At 29.7% G+C, this 16,547-nt stretch overlaps 2 protein-coding genes and 1 pseudogene across 2 annotated transcripts in view; 2 read left to right on the forward strand and 1 right to left on the reverse strand.

The window, feature by feature from the left end:
* The first annotated feature begins 654 nt into the window (after nt 1-654).
* On the forward strand, nt 655-5,435 carry LOC136985965 (uncharacterized; annotated as a pseudogene).
* LOC136985927 (collagen and calcium-binding EGF domain-containing protein 1-like) lies at nt 3,174-9,260 on the reverse strand. Its single transcript, XM_067283328.1, has 9 exons — nt 8,952-9,260; nt 8,456-8,542; nt 6,950-7,002; nt 6,721-6,855; nt 6,530-6,655; nt 6,338-6,453; nt 6,057-6,266; nt 5,944-5,979; nt 3,174-5,866 (listed from the first exon to the last, which is right to left on the reverse strand). Exons 1-9 carry the CDS (start codon nt 9,092-9,094, stop codon nt 5,789-5,791), a joined length of 984 nt encoding a protein of 327 aa, XP_067139429.1. The 5' UTR covers nt 9,095-9,260; the 3' UTR covers nt 3,174-5,788.
* Nucleotides 9,261-11,903: 2,643 nt separating this feature from the next.
* LOC136985926 (phospholipid-transporting ATPase ID-like) overlaps nt 11,904-16,547 on the forward strand; it is a 42,902-nt gene continuing 38,258 nt past the window's right edge. Inside the window, exon 1 of the mRNA XM_067283327.1 lies at nt 11,904-12,081. The gene's annotated coding sequence lies outside the window, so the exon portion shown is untranslated. The remainder of the gene's footprint in view (nt 12,082-16,547) is intronic.

Consider the following 16,547-nt stretch of genomic DNA (forward strand, 5'->3'; position numbering starts at 1 on the left):
AAAAATTAATTATCTCTTCTTTACATACATATAGCATTATTAATGTTGTAGATTTGAATAATTTTAATTTCATTAAATTAAAATTAAATCGAATTAAAACGGCATAAAAGTAAACGTCTGAATTTTTTAAATTTAGTTTTAATTATAATTATGATAAATGCTTAAAATGAATAAAAAAATATTGAAAACTGCATGATTAATTAAGCTAAATCTTAATCGTAATTGATATAAATGCAATAAAGAAATAGCCGATAAAATAATAATAAGAAAATTTGTCTCGCCATCTGTGAGTGTATTTTGAAGTTATTTCAGTTTCGCAATAAATAAAATTTTAAAACGGATCAAAAACAAATATTCACGCAATTTTAAACCTTTTAAAACTTTTAATAAGTAATAATTGAATATTAACAACATTTTTATCAACAAATTTTTTAATTTTTTCCTTTTTATCATCGTAGGTCTGCTATTGAAACGATAATTAAAAGATAAAGTGCTACGACCTTGAAGGAAAATTTCAAAAAAAATAATAATAATAATAATTTTTAATTAAAATTAAATTAATCCTAATTAAAAATGAACGAAATTTAAAAACAAAATTATAATAATTATTAATTTTTTGATAGAAGGAAAAAAGAGTGTCAAGGTCGGCCACGTGACACCTTAACTCCTTCCATTTGTTGGGTGGAGGGTGTTGATTTCACGTGTTTATCTTCCTTATTCCTCGTCTTCCTTTTCCTAATCATGTCTGTCGATAATTTAAGTTTAGTTCTTCATAAAAAAGGTGACTTAAGACTGGTAAGTTCTATATTTCTCATACTAATCCATGCTATAGAAGGTATTTATGTCCTTAATGATGATAATGTCATGTCATGTAATGAATGTTGCTGTCTTTTTTCCACTTAGGAAAACACCGAAATTAAAAACCCTGGTAAAAATGGTGAGTATTTGCTAATATTTAATATCTTAAGTGCATTATTATTATTTATGAGGATATCTTTTAGAGGTTCAAATTGCCATACATTCTGTTGGAATCTGTGGTTCTGATGTTCACTATTGGCAAAATGGTAAAATTGGAGACTTCATAGTCAATTCCCCTATGATTCTGGGTCATGAGAGCAGTGGAACTGTAGTTAAAGTTGGAGAAGGAGTGACACATTTGAAACCAGGTTAGTAAGATGTGTATAACATAAACATTTTTTTGTATTGCAGATTACAATATGTGAGAATCTTGTATTTAGGCGATAGGGTGGCAATCGAACCCGGAGTTCCCTGTCGTCATTGCGAATTCTGTAAGACCGGGCGGTATAATTTGTGCCACGATGTCGTGTTCTGTGCGACGCCACCCGTCGATGGCACCCTCGCTCGATACTACGTTCACGCTGCAGATTTCTGTTTCGAGTAAGAGAAAAATCAATAGCGATTGCTGAAATGGATTATGGAGACGAGTCGGAAAGTGTCAATAAATTTGCTTATGTTAATATTTGATTTGAATTTCAGACTGCCTGATCATGTGAGCTTAGAAGAAGGAGCGCTTTTAGAACCTCTCTCTGTGGCCGTCCAAGCTTGCAGGAGGGCTAATGTTAGCATTGGGAAAAGAGTACTTATTTTTGGAGCAGGCCTGTAGTTTGCGATGCTGTAAAATGTTTTACAATCCCTTCTGTGTTGAAGAAATGTACTAAATTTGAATTTTTATATCAGGTCCCATTGGACTTCTAAACCTCCTGACTGCAAAAGCAATGGGTGCTTCTGAGACTTGCATTGTTGGTAAGTAGATATATAAGTAAATTTTTTAAAAAATGATAATGTGAAAATTGTTTGTTTTTAGATGTTGTCGATAGTAGATTAAAATTTGCAAAGGAGTTAGGCGCTACCTATACGGTATTATCCGATACAAAAGACGGAATTGCTTTAGCAGAAAAAGTAAAAACTACAATGAATGCAGAACCGGATATATCGATAGACTGTTGCGGAGTAGAACTAGCAATATCAACATCTATCTATGTAAGTAAAATGTCGAATTATACACATTACATAACACATTTACAGATATCCATTTTTATAGGCTACAAAATCTGGCGGTATTATTCTGTTAGTTGGGATGGGACCCGATAAAGTAACCGTTCCTCTTGTAAATGCAGCAATTAGAGAGATCGATATTAGAGGAATATTCCGTTATGCTAATTGGTGAGTTAATTCAATAAAATTTGAAATATTTTATAATAGTTATATGACAATACTACAATTAAAAAGAAAACTATTTAATAATTTAATCAATTATCCACAGTTATCCCACTGCACTCCAGTTAGTCGCAACTGGAGCTGTCAACTTGAAACCGTTAGTAACCCACCGATTTAAATTTGGAAGAGAGTTTGAAAGCCTTTGAAACTGCAAGAAATTCTGCTAGTGGGGCCATTAAAGTTGTTATACAGTGTCAAAAAGAATAAAAATATATTTACACAGAGTATTTTTCAAGAATATATTGTGAAAAAAATATAAATTTTTAACAAATTGGGGAAAGAAAGAATTTTATTATATAAAAATTGGAAAGGAATTTGTTACTAAATATTTTGATTAAAATTTTGCATACACATTTTAATCTTGTTAAATTTTTTATAGACTAATGAATTGTTAATAAAATTTTTTTTGCATATTTATAGTTTTTAATTATTTCTAAAAATGTATGTAATACATACATACAAACTTATTTATATGAATAAAAGATATAAAGTTTGAACTTTTACAGAATTTCATCTTATTTTAAGAGAGAGCGAGAGAATTATTTTCCTCTGTTGTTTGGCTCTCTGCCAAACATATTTTAACCTTCTTCTCACTTCTACATCTTTCTGAAGTAATCTGAGATTCTATCAATGTTTTCCAAGTCTTTAAACCCTAATTCATGCTTCCAATCTCTAAATTTCACTAAGACAATAGAGTTATTACTTATTCTTCTATAAAATAAACTTGTAATTAAATGTCTGCATACTGATTGACACAAGCACTTTCATAAACAAAGCATGAGGCGAATAAGCAAATAAGACGAGAAAGATCATAACCTATTTTAGAACATAAATTACACATAAAATAACATTTATTAAACCGTTATCTTCTTAATTTATGGCAAATATAACTGTTTTAGAAGTGGGATAGTGATAAAATTATAACCAGAGAGAAGTGGGATTAAGTAAAAGTATATTTTAAAAATGGCTTGGCAATAACATTATTTTTTGATAAAAACTGAACTTTAGTAACAGCAATGATAGCTCGGGGCCCTTCGGAGACACTAGAAGACTTAAATGTTAAATTATTAAGATAAAAAAGAACATTTAACTTAGATTTTACATATATTTTTTCTTAAATTATTTTAATAGAATAAATGTAATTTTAAAAAATCTTATATAATATCAAGAATGTAATCTTATCACAAAACAGAAAAATATACTTAAAAGAATAAACACAATTAAAAAACACACTTATATAATATCAAGAAACTAATTAATCTTATCACGAAACCGATGCTATATATGTCGTTGCTTTGCTGTGAAATACGTTGTAACATATCTACTTACAGTCTGTCTAGTTAGTAGATGCAAAAATGTCTTCTGCAGCGGACAATTTGTCTTTGGTTCTTTACCCGACAAAAGAATTAAAATTGGTAAATGTAAATCAATATCTACAATTTTAAGTAATATTTCTTATATTATTTATATAATTTACATAGGAAAACCGTCCAGTACCAGTACCAAAAGACAATGGTAAGTGACTATTAAAAAATATAAAATTATTTAAGAAGGATAAATGTATTTAATTTTATCTAACAGAAGTATTAATCAGTATACATTGTACTGGAGTATGCTGCACAGACATACATCTATGGTCGTGGGGTAGAGTAGCTAATATAAATGTAGAAACGCCGACTGTTATTGGGCACGAATCGAGTGGAACCGTGGTTCAAGTAGGGAAAAATGTCAAAAAATTTAAAATAGGTAAGTGTTTTTAACAGTACAATTATTAATTAGTGATACTAGATGGCGCCATACGTTATTATAGGGGATAGAGTGGTTATTGATACGAGCGATCCCTGTTTGGACTGTAACAGATGTTTGGAGGGCGACTATCACTTATGTGCAAGCATAAAATGCTTAGGATTGCCTCCAGTTCACGGGACATATGCCAGATATGTGACTCATCCAGCATTATTTTGTCACAAGTGAGGAAGTTTTTATGTTATATTAGTAATAATAATAAAAATTAATTAATTAATTGTCGATTTACGTAGAATACCGGATAATATGTCTTACGAAGAAGGCGCATTAATTGAGCCTTTATCTGTAACAGTTCATGCATGTAGAAGAGGTAAAGTGACGGGAGGAGATAAAATTTTAATCTGTGGAGCTGGTAAGGATAATTGATAAAATAAAAGTTTAATTTATCTCAGAGATTCACACAAAAATTTCTCTTTAAATATAGGTACTATAGGCGTACTGACGATGCTAACAGCTCGCTCAATGGGCGCTACAAAAATATGTGTAATAGGTAAAAACCTAAAAATATACTTCTAGACACGATTCTCCGCATCCTCAGTTTTGATTAATCGAAACGAATTATCATTTTAATAGATATACGTCAGGATAGGTTAGATTTTGCTAAGAAACTGGGAGCAGATCACGTTCTCTTGGCCGATCCTGACAGCAACATCTGTGCTCAACGAGTAAGAGAATTATTGGGAGATTTTCCTGATGTCAGTTTAGATTGCTGTGGCTTTGAAGCAACGCTGAGAGTTGCTATGAAGGTAGGAATTGCTTTAAGATCGATAAATAATCAAAATATGCATGAATATATGTAATTTCAGGCAACCAAACCTAAAGGAGCCGTAGTAGTAATCGGTATAGGTCCTGGAGAAGCTAAACTTCCCATAGCGGAAACCATGTTTAAGGAAATTGATCTGATTGGTGTCAATCGCTTTCCAAACTGGTATACAGTTAATTACGTCACTTATAATTAATGTTAACGATAATTAATGAATTTTTAAAAATATTTCCAGCTATCCCAGAGCTATAGATTTGGTAGCCAGCGGTGCAATTAATGTTAAACCTCTAATAACTCATCGTTTTAAACTGGAACAGGCGATTGAAGCTTTGAAGTTATTGAAAGAAGAAAGGCCAGGAACCGTTAAAGTTATGATCCATTGCGAGAAAAGTTAAGCTGGTTTTATCCGTAAATGGCCTTTTGTAACGCTTCTATATCGTTACGCAGTTCTGCCAGGCTCAAAAGAAGAAAGTCGAAAGAACCAGGTTCACCCTAAAAAATAAAATAAAAATAAATATATAAATCTGTATGTAGTAGAAAGATGCCATTTTAAACATAAATTGTGAATCACGAAAGTCTTGGGAATTCCTAATAAAATTCGTGACTAGTGAGGGTATATATTACGAAATTTGGTCTCCTTTCTCTTATTGATTTCTCGGAAGTTTGCTGGATGTTGTTGTTCCAGAAATTTCAATTTAATACCCCTACGATTTTGGAGAAAATATATATAAATCATGCAATCGCGTTTCCGTATAAACTGTAAAAAGTTAATTACTAGGTATGTTTAGTATATTGTTTCCTTTGTAGATAAATAAAAGAAGGAGAATGTTACACATCGAAGAAGTTTAGCGTATTTTTATTTGACCCGTTTCCTAAATTAGAGTAAACTACGTAGAAAGAAACTATTAATCTTCACTAAAAGTATTTTTTCTGCTTCATTGAATCGGATAAATAATGTAAAACTTAGTCGAACTAAAAGCATTATCGGGAAGTGTTTGAACAACAAGAAGAATCTGTACTCACTTTGTCGCCTTTAGTACCTTTTTCTCCTTCGTTGCCCTAATTAGATTGAGTGCAAAGATTATTTCTTAATGAAATTGCTTTTAAAAAATTAGTAAATATGCTTGAAAAGTTACCTTCGGTCCTCTTTTCCCTTCGGCCCCCGTTTGCCCCTAAATTTCAAAAAGGATTACGGAACGTATTGATGGTTTGTGATAGGAATTTTAATAAAGACGATGTAAGATCTTACCACAGGACCTCTTTTACATCTGCAATATTCACCGCTTGGAACTTTAACGAAAGTATAAGCTTCTCTGTCGTCGTGATCGTTGTAAGAATTGCCTGGAGGTCCTTGCGGTCCCGGGAATCCTCTCGGTCCTGGCATACCCGGAGGACCAACGGGACCTGGAGGACCCGAAGCAAAGCTGTACAACTGTATAGCAGTTGCTATCGATTGTATCTGTTAACAGAATGTTAGTAACTAATTTAAATGATTAACTAGATCTGAAATCGCTTTAGAATCGATCTAACCTTTTCCTCGAGTTCACTAATTCGATTTTCTAACCTGTTAAACTGAGTACATTCGGGTGTACATCGTTTTTCTTCTTTAATTTTCGGTCTAAATCCTTCAACGTACGTTGCAGAATCTACAGTATAATTATGAATGTTTACAATAATTTTTTTTTTTTTTAATATCGCTGTTATATATTAAATTGAATTTACCTCGTTCGCATGTTAGATTATCGTTCCTCAGCGTGTAACCGTCTTGGCAAGAACAGCTATAACTGCCTGGTAGGTTATTACACAGGTGTTGACAGCCTCCATTATCAATATCACATTCATCAACATCTTGATGACAGAATTAAATTTAAAAAAAGTCTTTTTATGGAAGAGATAATTCTAGTTTGACTTACCTAAACAGTAAGGTTCAATTTGTGCCCTGTGTCGTTCGGGATCGAAACGGTAACCGTGGTAACAAGTACATATTACCCTACCAAAATATAGGGAACAGCGCTGTTCACACAGGTTGAGATCACACGGATCTTTATCTGTTTTCGATAAAAAAGTAATTATAAGAAAAGAAAAAAAAAATACCCAACAGAATAATAAAATTCAATTAAAAATACTATCATAAAAACTCACCTTCCGGTATACACATACCAGCAATATAAGTGTAACCTTTACAACAATGTTTTCTACAAGGAAAAAGGATAAAGAAATCAAGTTTAATTTTTCTTTACAGATAAAAATACTAATGAAATAATCGGAAGTTTTATTTTTACGATTCTAGAAACATTAATATTTATTAGAATTAAGCAAAATCAATTTAGTAACGATGTAGATCATTTTTACGATTCGTTTTGTATCGTTGCATTTAATTTCTACTAGCAGAAAAATATTCGTAGATAAGCTTTATACTCAAATAACATTTTTTAAATCCGAAAATACCAATGAAATAATCAATTTCTTAATAATTATCTAAACCTATACATTAATTAAACTTAAAAAACAAATTAACTTGAAATGGGGAGATATTTTTATATTAAAAAAAAACCTTTATAAACAGGCTCTTCCATAAATTATATTTTAAAAAACATGCTTATTTTTCTTATAAAATTATCCTTGTACACTCACATTCAGTGGCTTAATCAGGATAGGTGTTGGTTTAGGTAACAAATGAGCTCAAATTATATTTTATTAACATATTTTACAACAAAAATGTATATTTAAATTAGAATTATCCTTTTTTTGAAGGACTATAGTCCCTTATAACTCATATTAATCAATCAAACTGATACTCTGGGGTGGTATTATCTAAAATTTTAGTACTGTTTATCTTATTTTTGTTTCTAAAAACTGTTTATGATAAATTCCTGTCTCATATAATCATTATTTAAAAATAAAAATACGTTTACACTAGAATTTTTAATAATAATCCAACAAAATAAGCTTAAAACATGCTTCATAATAGGGAATTCAATACAGAAATGTTAATATTGTTTATTTTAGAATTAGGAACAGACAAAGCAATTTTTTTTTCTTTAATTATGTAAATAATCGTGCAATTTTAACAATAAAAAAAATCGATTTTATTATAATTAAGAAGATCAGATTCTTTTTTTTTTTTTTTTAATTTTCATGCTATAATTTAGATAAATATTGTTGACAAAATATATTTATAGTTATATTTTCTCTGTATATAATATTCTTTACTGATCGTGACGATTATTAAATATGAACACGAAAGAATGGAATTGGTTACGCCTAGAAATTATCGATTTGTTGATAATAATTTGTTAATTTAACTGATAAATAGAAGAATATACTGATGTTTAATTATTTATAATAGAATCAAGTTTGAATTCTTGTGCAATACACCGTTTTCAAACGAAGTTTTAACGTTAAAAATGTGTAAGAGATATCGAAAAATCACTTAAAATTTTAATGTACTGTCAAAGTTTTTATCCTCGTTTTATAATAAATTTAGTGTGATAGAGATACTCATCAATAATACAAAGTCCGAAGTTGAAGTGACCTATATACAATCTAAGCTATCTTTTACTTGTTTAAAAAAAAAATAAAATTTCGGTTTTAAAAATTGATATGGATAAAAGAAATTTCGGGAAAATATTTCGTTGGAAATCTTACTTGTTGCAGTCGATCCAAGAATTATTAACACGACATTTGTAATGAGTAATGATGACATTTTCTGAAGGGCATTGTAATGGCTTTGACCTGAAAAAAAGAAAAAAAAATCCATTATAAAATTAGAATTGAGCTTTATAGGGAAATATATTCGAAGAATTTCTTAAAGAGAATTATAGAATCTCCCTGAAGACAGATTAAGAGTTCATGGAAATATATATGCTGCATAAATGTTATAGATTCGATTAAGGATAGAAAAATTCTGAGTTTATGACAGGATTGCGTGTAGTTATCTAGAATGAAGAGATATTATCTTGTGGAATATCCGAAGAAAGGAATGTAAAAGACAGGATGATGAATGTGGAGATGAATGTTTAATTATTTTACATTAAATAATTATACTTTATATACGATTTAAAGTTGAATACGGATTATCTTCCTATGTTACCTTTTAGAAGAATAAGAAAGAGAAATTATTCGGTAAAATTTTACTACCAACCTGTTTACAAAATCAATTTGACCTTCTTCAATGAAATATCCATTGATTGATTTTGAATTGATTCCAGAATCTACATCGTAGAACCATAAAAATGAAAATAATATATAGAGCAAGATATCTCTCCGTATAAACAAAATCGCCATATTTTTAAGCGCTAACGAGATTAAACAGCGTGAGAAGAACGAATAAATTACTTGATGTTTTTCTTCTCGTGAGATTTATGTGGTAGTTAACTGAATTATTCGAAAATTATTTATATTAAACGAAAAAAAAAATGACGTTTGAATGAACTATTTCTTCACATCTCTAGAAGTAATTAATAATGATTTGAGATTGGTAGGAATTTTTAAATAAGGAAAAAACGTAGGGGAAAAATATTCAGCGATTTAAGATAAAAGTGAAATGTATATTATCGATCTGAAATAAATGACAAGTCTGAGATTTTCGATGAATGTTGATGTCAAGATAAACATGATTTAAATATCCCACAGATAATATTTTTTGGTTTGTTAACATCAACATAAAAATTAACTGTCTAACGAACTGTTTATATGACTTAAAATATTGATTTATATATGTAGAAAAGTTGCATAAATGTTGATAGAAAGGTAAACAAGTCTGATTTCTCTACATTTACTTCTTTTTCCTTTTTAAGTGCGCCCTCCTAAAAAGAGTAAAACTGTATTTTATATAGTTTAAAGTAACATAAACATAATTTCAAGAGTTTAATTTAATGTTTGTAAGTATGAAGAAGCTAATTAAAATAACGCAAGCTACAATAATATCATTAATTCCTTTATATTTAATATTTAAAAAGATGTTAAATCAAGTAAAAATTATTATTATAAAATATAAAAATGTGAAGTAAATTAGTTAAAAGAAAGGTAAACAAGACACAAAAAACATTATTTATGCACCAGTTGATCCGGATGAAAGAAGACATTATCAGTTTTAACTCGTCACTGTCAGATAAGAAATTGTGAAAAACCGAAATAGATAAAACAGAGAGAGGAGAAATTGTGCGTACTTAAATTATTCTGTAACAAAAATAAATAGAATTAATGTCTGTTGTTTCTTTAAGCACTTAAATGTCGTCTTCTTTTTATAATAAAAAAACTAACATAAATAAAAATGATCGTTACTGTAGATAAAAATATAACTAAACTGATCGATTTACGTTGGTAAGTGGATTAGTAGAGTCTAGAAAAGTTGGTTCGAAAGCGAAACGAGCTTAGAATTTTCCTTGCAAACTACAAAAATAGTAATTTTTAATCAATTAGATATCATACAAACCTTCAAACGATGGACAAAGGTACGTAAAAACGTGAAGAACTAAAGTTCTATGAGATAAATGACTAAAGAAAGATGGGATTTAAGATCCTTCTATTGCGCTTAGAAAATATTTTTAATTAATTAAGATTAATATAAAAGTGTTAACATATATCATCAAATGAGATCAAACTGGGCGTATGAACGAAGTTATTAAACTTCATTCGCTAATGGATTAGTAAAAAGTAGAAAAGATAGAATAAACGTTGTCAGGAAGATAAATACGACTTAAAACACTTCACTAGCACTTAGATGATGGTTTTAATTAGTTAAGATTAACACGTAACGTTTGCGTAAATGGAAATTATCATCATAGACGAAACTGTGTCAAATAGAATTATCAGTTTAATTCCCTATAGGTTGTCAAAATCTTGAACACGTTGAGAAATAATGTTTGAAATTTGTAAATATCCGCACTTTATTTATAGATAAAGTGTGTAATCACAAATTCTAGAGACGGATATGAATTCATAAATTATTTTTTATTAATTTAATGGTTATTTATGTGCACCAATATTGGCTTTCTTTTTCTTTAAAGCTGTAACTGAATGGATAAAAACCTACACGTTGTCATCCTGCTTAATGAGAATTTTTAGTAGGAAGTTTGCAAATAGGATTCATATCATTGGCCTTCTCAGAGGGGAGCAAACCGGGCACACGTCTCTGGAATCGAGTAAAAAATTCCACAAATTATAATCGTAAAAGTGTTTGAGCTATGTGACCTTAAATCCTCGATCATGGACTTTGTCTGTTTTTTAAAAAATCCCCCCAAAATTAAATAATTACATAATAATTTATTGATATAATTATTTGTCTCCACACTGTGCCTCCTGGAAATTCATATTATATATATATTTTGCTATAATATTTGATTTAAACGCATTTATTTGAACTTCAAAGAGATTTAAATTTAAAGATTACAAAAATCTTTACTACAACTTTATCAGCATTAAGACGAGTAGAGAGGCAGAATAAACTAGACTTTATCTTTTAAACTCCTTTAAAATTTTCCAATTTAAATAAATTTCTATTTATTGGTAACATAATTAAAACACTAGCTTCTGATATTGTTTACGTAGCGAACAATATTTTGGTAAGTAAAAACAAATTCAGCTATCTGAGACGATGTCGTTGCCCTTTATAATCAAATAATCAAACAGATCAGTAATTCCTGTACTTTATATAGATTTGTTTAACCGTGTAGAGTAAAAGTTGTAGATTTTTTTTGTTTTGTTTTAAACTTAAACAACTTCTGTAATATTTTCGCGAATTTCGCACTAAACCGATCGATTTAAATTAGTCAGAAATGCTTATTAAACGGGTTTATATGCGGAGTTTCACGTTCCAGTATCCATAAAATTTCTGAAAGATACTGCAGGAAGTGTTGTAAATACGTTAACACCTATATCCTCTTTCATAACACCTACTAAAATGTAAGTTATTTGTAACATATTTAAATTTTTACATTAGAAAATATATATGTATATATTGAATAAATAGAAAATCTTACGATCGTGCCAAAGCGTGTGTTTTCGGTTTTTCTCAGAATTATCGATTTAAGAAAAAATAAAAAGAATATTTTTTCGGTAAAGTGCACTTACGAGAATCGTCGCTAGAGGTCACTCTCATTGAGCCCACGCCGTGTGTGTTTCTTCCTCAGATCAATGGCTGGTCTGTGTGTGGCGAGGTAGTAATACTTCCCCGTTCCTAACACGCCTGTTTTTACCTACAGAAAAATGCATAGAGGAATTTACAATACGGTAATTGATAACTTAACATCTAGTAAACCTACTGAAGGGAGGTAAGTGTACATTTCACGTGTCAATTTCACGTTAGCATGTGTTTAAACTGTTTAAACGTAAGGCGACTTTTAATACGTGCTCTATGTGTCAGCCTAGTTAAGTTTTCATGTATTGTGTGTGGCCTGTAAGAACCATTGCCGATTTTTATTTTGCCTTCTGCAGAATTTAATTTACTTAAATTATCATCGCCCGTTAATATCTCAATGCCACGTCGTACCTGTACCTGTTTCTTTTTTTTTTGTTTTGCTTTTTGTATCCACCCCCTTCCTGTTAAGTCACCTTTCAAAATAATACTTGTAAATTTCAGTTTGCATTTATTATGTCCGTTTATGTTGAATCTGATAGAATTCCAAGCCTTTCTTTGATCGTGTAAAAGTTCAAGCAACAGGCTGAAGTTTATTGAAAATGCAGATAAAGAATTTTATATAAAGAAAAGAACAGAAATAGTCAAATGCTGGAATCTCAAGGTTGTTAACTAAAATTACAATACTCAAGGCTAGATAGGATTGGTGTTTTGTATTGGGCATGGCGTAAACTGCGAAGGAATAATTATAATAAAAATCTAGGTAAATTCGGTCGCAGAATGTGTTTTTGTAGGCCCGACCGATTTCTTCGACGTTTGTCTTGCAGAATAAATGTCTTTACTAACCTAGTATTGCTTAATGTATTATAATAATAATTAAATATTTAATACGGTACACAAGTAAGAATGTTTATCTAGAAAATAATTAAATAAGGAAATATGGATGGTATAATATGTTATAATTAGATTTAACCTTTGTATTTTTATTAGTAATAAATTTATAAAAGGCATGGTTAACTGCACACAAGTATTTGGTTCTTTAAATGTTATTGTTTAGTATTGTCTGCATTAAAGTAGAACAATGCCACTTTAGAAAATTTAATTCAAATACCTATTGTGTTTAGTTTCATTGTTTTTAAAAAGTTTTTGTATTATTCTCTATTATGTAAAAATTCTAATTTCTTTTTTTATCAAAAATCTAAATTTTTATAAGAAACTTAGACATTAAATACTGATTTGTCAATCATTCGCATGATTGATTGAAACTTTGCCCTCTCCTCGTAAGCTATATCAGATTTAAACTTATAAAATATTTGGTTAAAAACTTATCTTTTAAGATAAAACTTGGGAGTTAGATGATTGATCTAGTTTAGATCTTCAATATCAAATATTTTATTTAAAAATTTATGGATAGATCTAAAGGAAATTCTCTAGAATAATTTTGTTAAAATGTCTTTCTAGCAAAGAATAAAACATTTAAAGTAAAATTAATAAGAGAAATTTTACATTTGTTAGATTAAATGTTCATAAATTATGTATAAAGTTCATCTAAATGATTAATGTTTTCTATCAGAATTTATAAATGATGAAAAGCTTTGTATTTCTTTGGTTTTAATTAAACAGTTTAGGTACAGAATTTGAAACTTTTAATAAAAATGTAAATCTATATACACAGCTGAAACTAGAATGAAGATAAGTGGTGGTAATTATCTATTATTGATACTCAATGAGTTTGAGGTTGATTGGTTACTGTGTTGTTAATGGATTAGACATTAATGTATTCAATTAATCATCTGTTTAGTGAAGATTATGCTTATTAGTACAGAGGATTTGTAAGTTTAGAACTTTATCTACCTAGTTTCTTTAAAATTCATTTATTAATGTCTAAAATTTATCTTGAAATTCATTCTAGAAAGGGGAAACTATATTCGTATGATTCTTTGCAGTGGTGCATTATAGCTTATGGGACTCATTCACATTTCAATTAGGAGGCCCAATATACAGTGTTGTCTTCAGACAGTTTTCTTTGGTTGAATATTTTGGGAAAATATTTTATTATAAAAGATTGGTTTGGACCCCTTTTTAGTGGGATTCCAGGCTGTTGCCCATTTTGTCCATAGTTTAATGTCACAATGAAAAGTATCTGAATTACTATTTCATAATTTATGTCCTGTAACCTTGTCCTTTATAATGTATTTTGTATCTTGTCCTTTATAATGTATTTTGTACTTGTTGAATATTTTTGAGTCTATTTAAGCCAGTTTAATTATTACTTTAAAACAGGAATTACATGAAAAAGTTCAAACCTCATACTTATGCATATAAATATGTTTAATGATACCAAACAGAAGAGAATTTCAATTTCGATTTGTTAAAGTGCTTTATAACTTCAATTTATAGCTAATTAACGTCGTCAAACTTACCAGTAATTTACTTAAGAAGACTCCATTATGGCGCCTTTCCCTTTAATCATATTTACTCTATGTTTTTTTTTCTTCCAAAACACAGCAAAAACGAAATATTAATGCTAACATTTAATAAAATGATAATCGTTTAAGTACGTAATAATTTTCAAATTAAATTAAATTATTCTTAACAATCGCATTCAAATTCTATATTAAAATATTACTGAAGATCGAATTAAGATTTTATTTATTTATTTTTTTCCTTTCCAAAAATGGCAGCTGCCATGTTTGTTGTCATGGTTGCATTTGAGTCGCTTGATTTTTTTAACTTAGTTGCTTTATGGTTTTGTTTTGAAGTGTGTAATTGACTTTTATTTGTTTTTGTAGGGAGAAAAAGTAGTATTTATCGAAATTAGCGTAATAATCTTGTCAAATTCGTGAAAAACCCGATGTTAAACGTAACATATTAACATCATGGAAGTAGACACGAACACGCGTGCAAAGTTCGAAATTAATCCATAAGACACACATTAATGAGTTTTAGAGCCCAACACCTATTTATTATCGTAGGTCAACCACCCGATAATTGTTTATTTATGAATGTATGTGTGCATATAAGAATTCTTCCGTGCTCTTAGCCAAGTTTTCGTCCTTGGCTTAGGAACCAAAGAACCCGTTTTGTCAAGGGATTTTGACCCGTGTACACAATGGATTCTTTCAGATGGAAGTTTTTTTCTAAATATGACCAAGGTTATGCATTCGTGCTTGAATTCCGCTTAGAAACTATGTAAACAAACATTGGAATGTAGTACAAAATGTAGCTACTTAGTAAATTAAAAATGTAATTACATTAATATCCCCATCTACTGTGTTATATGTTGAATTAAAAACTCGTCTGTATCATATAATACATTTCAGAATTTAAAAAAAAAAAATTAATCAAATTAAACGAGGGCATATTTAAAATATGTAGTTAATGCATAGTTGATCCGTCTTCAACTTTCTAATTTTCTATAGGTGCTTAATAAATGCTTGCGGCTGTTTGACATCCTTGAAGGTGCAACTGGTGTGTGTCGACATATTTTTCAATCTTTTAAGTGGAAAAATTTATATATATATATATATATATAAATCAATCATGCGTGCGATGACACCTTTAACACAGCGAAAACTTTCTGTGATGTAGAGTTATCGTGCTTTAATTCAGACACGTCCGCCATTTTTCTTTCAGTTTAAACATTGATCATCGTTTCCGATAGAGATCGATGCTTGTAAATTATCGATTTCGAACCGTAGCGATAGCTGATCGATTCTACTTGTTTATTGATTGTAAATAGGCCAATCGCATGAATATTACAATAAAGAAAATAGCTATGGTACTAACAGGTGATTGCAAGTATGTAAGCTTAACATAGCTTCACTCGAGTCGACTACATTATCATTAAAGTTCTGATAATGGGCGAGGTCGGTCGACGAACCTTATCGATGTTTCCATTGTAGAAATTTGGATTTAATTATTTAGAAAGGTTACATGGAAGAAAACATTTCCAAGATCCTCATAATTAACATTTAATACAAGTAACATGGATTGGTTTTGGATAAAAATCGCTCGCGTGTTGGGTGCAGAGAGATAGAGAGAGATCGAATTAATTAAGAATTCCAGCGGGGTTCATAATTTTATGTAAAAATCATTTCTTTTAGTACAGTTATGCAGCACTTCTGAGAGATGTAGCAGGTGCCATTTGGTATTTAAAAAGGGGAAAAACTAGTAAAAAAAGAGGCGAAAACTAATTCAAAAATAGAAACTTGCTCAGTTAACTTAGTTTTAAATATAGTAAATAGGTGAATTTTGTAAGAACGCAGTGTTTTTTTAAAGAGTATCACGTAGCACATGTTGCAGTAGAATCGATATTAGAACTTATTTTTGATTACTATAAATGGTTTCGATTTTTTAGCCATTATTAAACTTGAAATATATCATTTGCAACGGGGGTTCTCCTTATATCCCACATGTGTTTTCCATCTCACGCACTCATTGTTTAACTCTTAAAAGTTTGTTTTCTTTTTTTTTCTGGTTGCTAAGTGATATTCAAACACAGGCTGCAAAAGTTCGTCGACTGACTATCAATCTCAATTTTATTCTATAGAAAAAATTACAAATTATGATTTATATAATATGTTCGAAACTTAGTCATGGCGTAACGTTTCCGTTTAAGACGTGATTGAAAACGCGAAGGGGGAAGGAAGAGGAAAAAAA

This window comes from Centruroides vittatus, unplaced genomic scaffold (assembly GCF_030686945.1).
Source record: "Centruroides vittatus isolate TY-2023 unplaced genomic scaffold, ASM3068694v2 contig_983, whole genome shotgun sequence".
NCBI classification, from domain to species: domain Eukaryota; kingdom Metazoa; phylum Arthropoda; class Arachnida; order Scorpiones; family Buthidae; genus Centruroides; species Centruroides vittatus.

Excerpts from the sequence above, each read along its gene's own strand:
- LOC136985927 (XM_067283328.1), bottom strand. The coding sequence starts at position 9,094 with ATGGCGATTTTGTTTATACGGAGAGATATCTTGCTCTATATATTATTT. Across the intron at positions 6,656-6,720 it reads AATTGAACCTTACTGTTTAG|ATGTTGATGAATGTGATATT; the intron begins GTAAGTCAAACT and ends TCTGTCATCAAG. Across the intron at positions 5,980-6,056 it reads GATGTAAAAGAGGTCCTGTG|GGGCAAACGGGGGCCGAAGG; the intron begins GTAAGATCTTAC and ends TTTGAAATTTAG.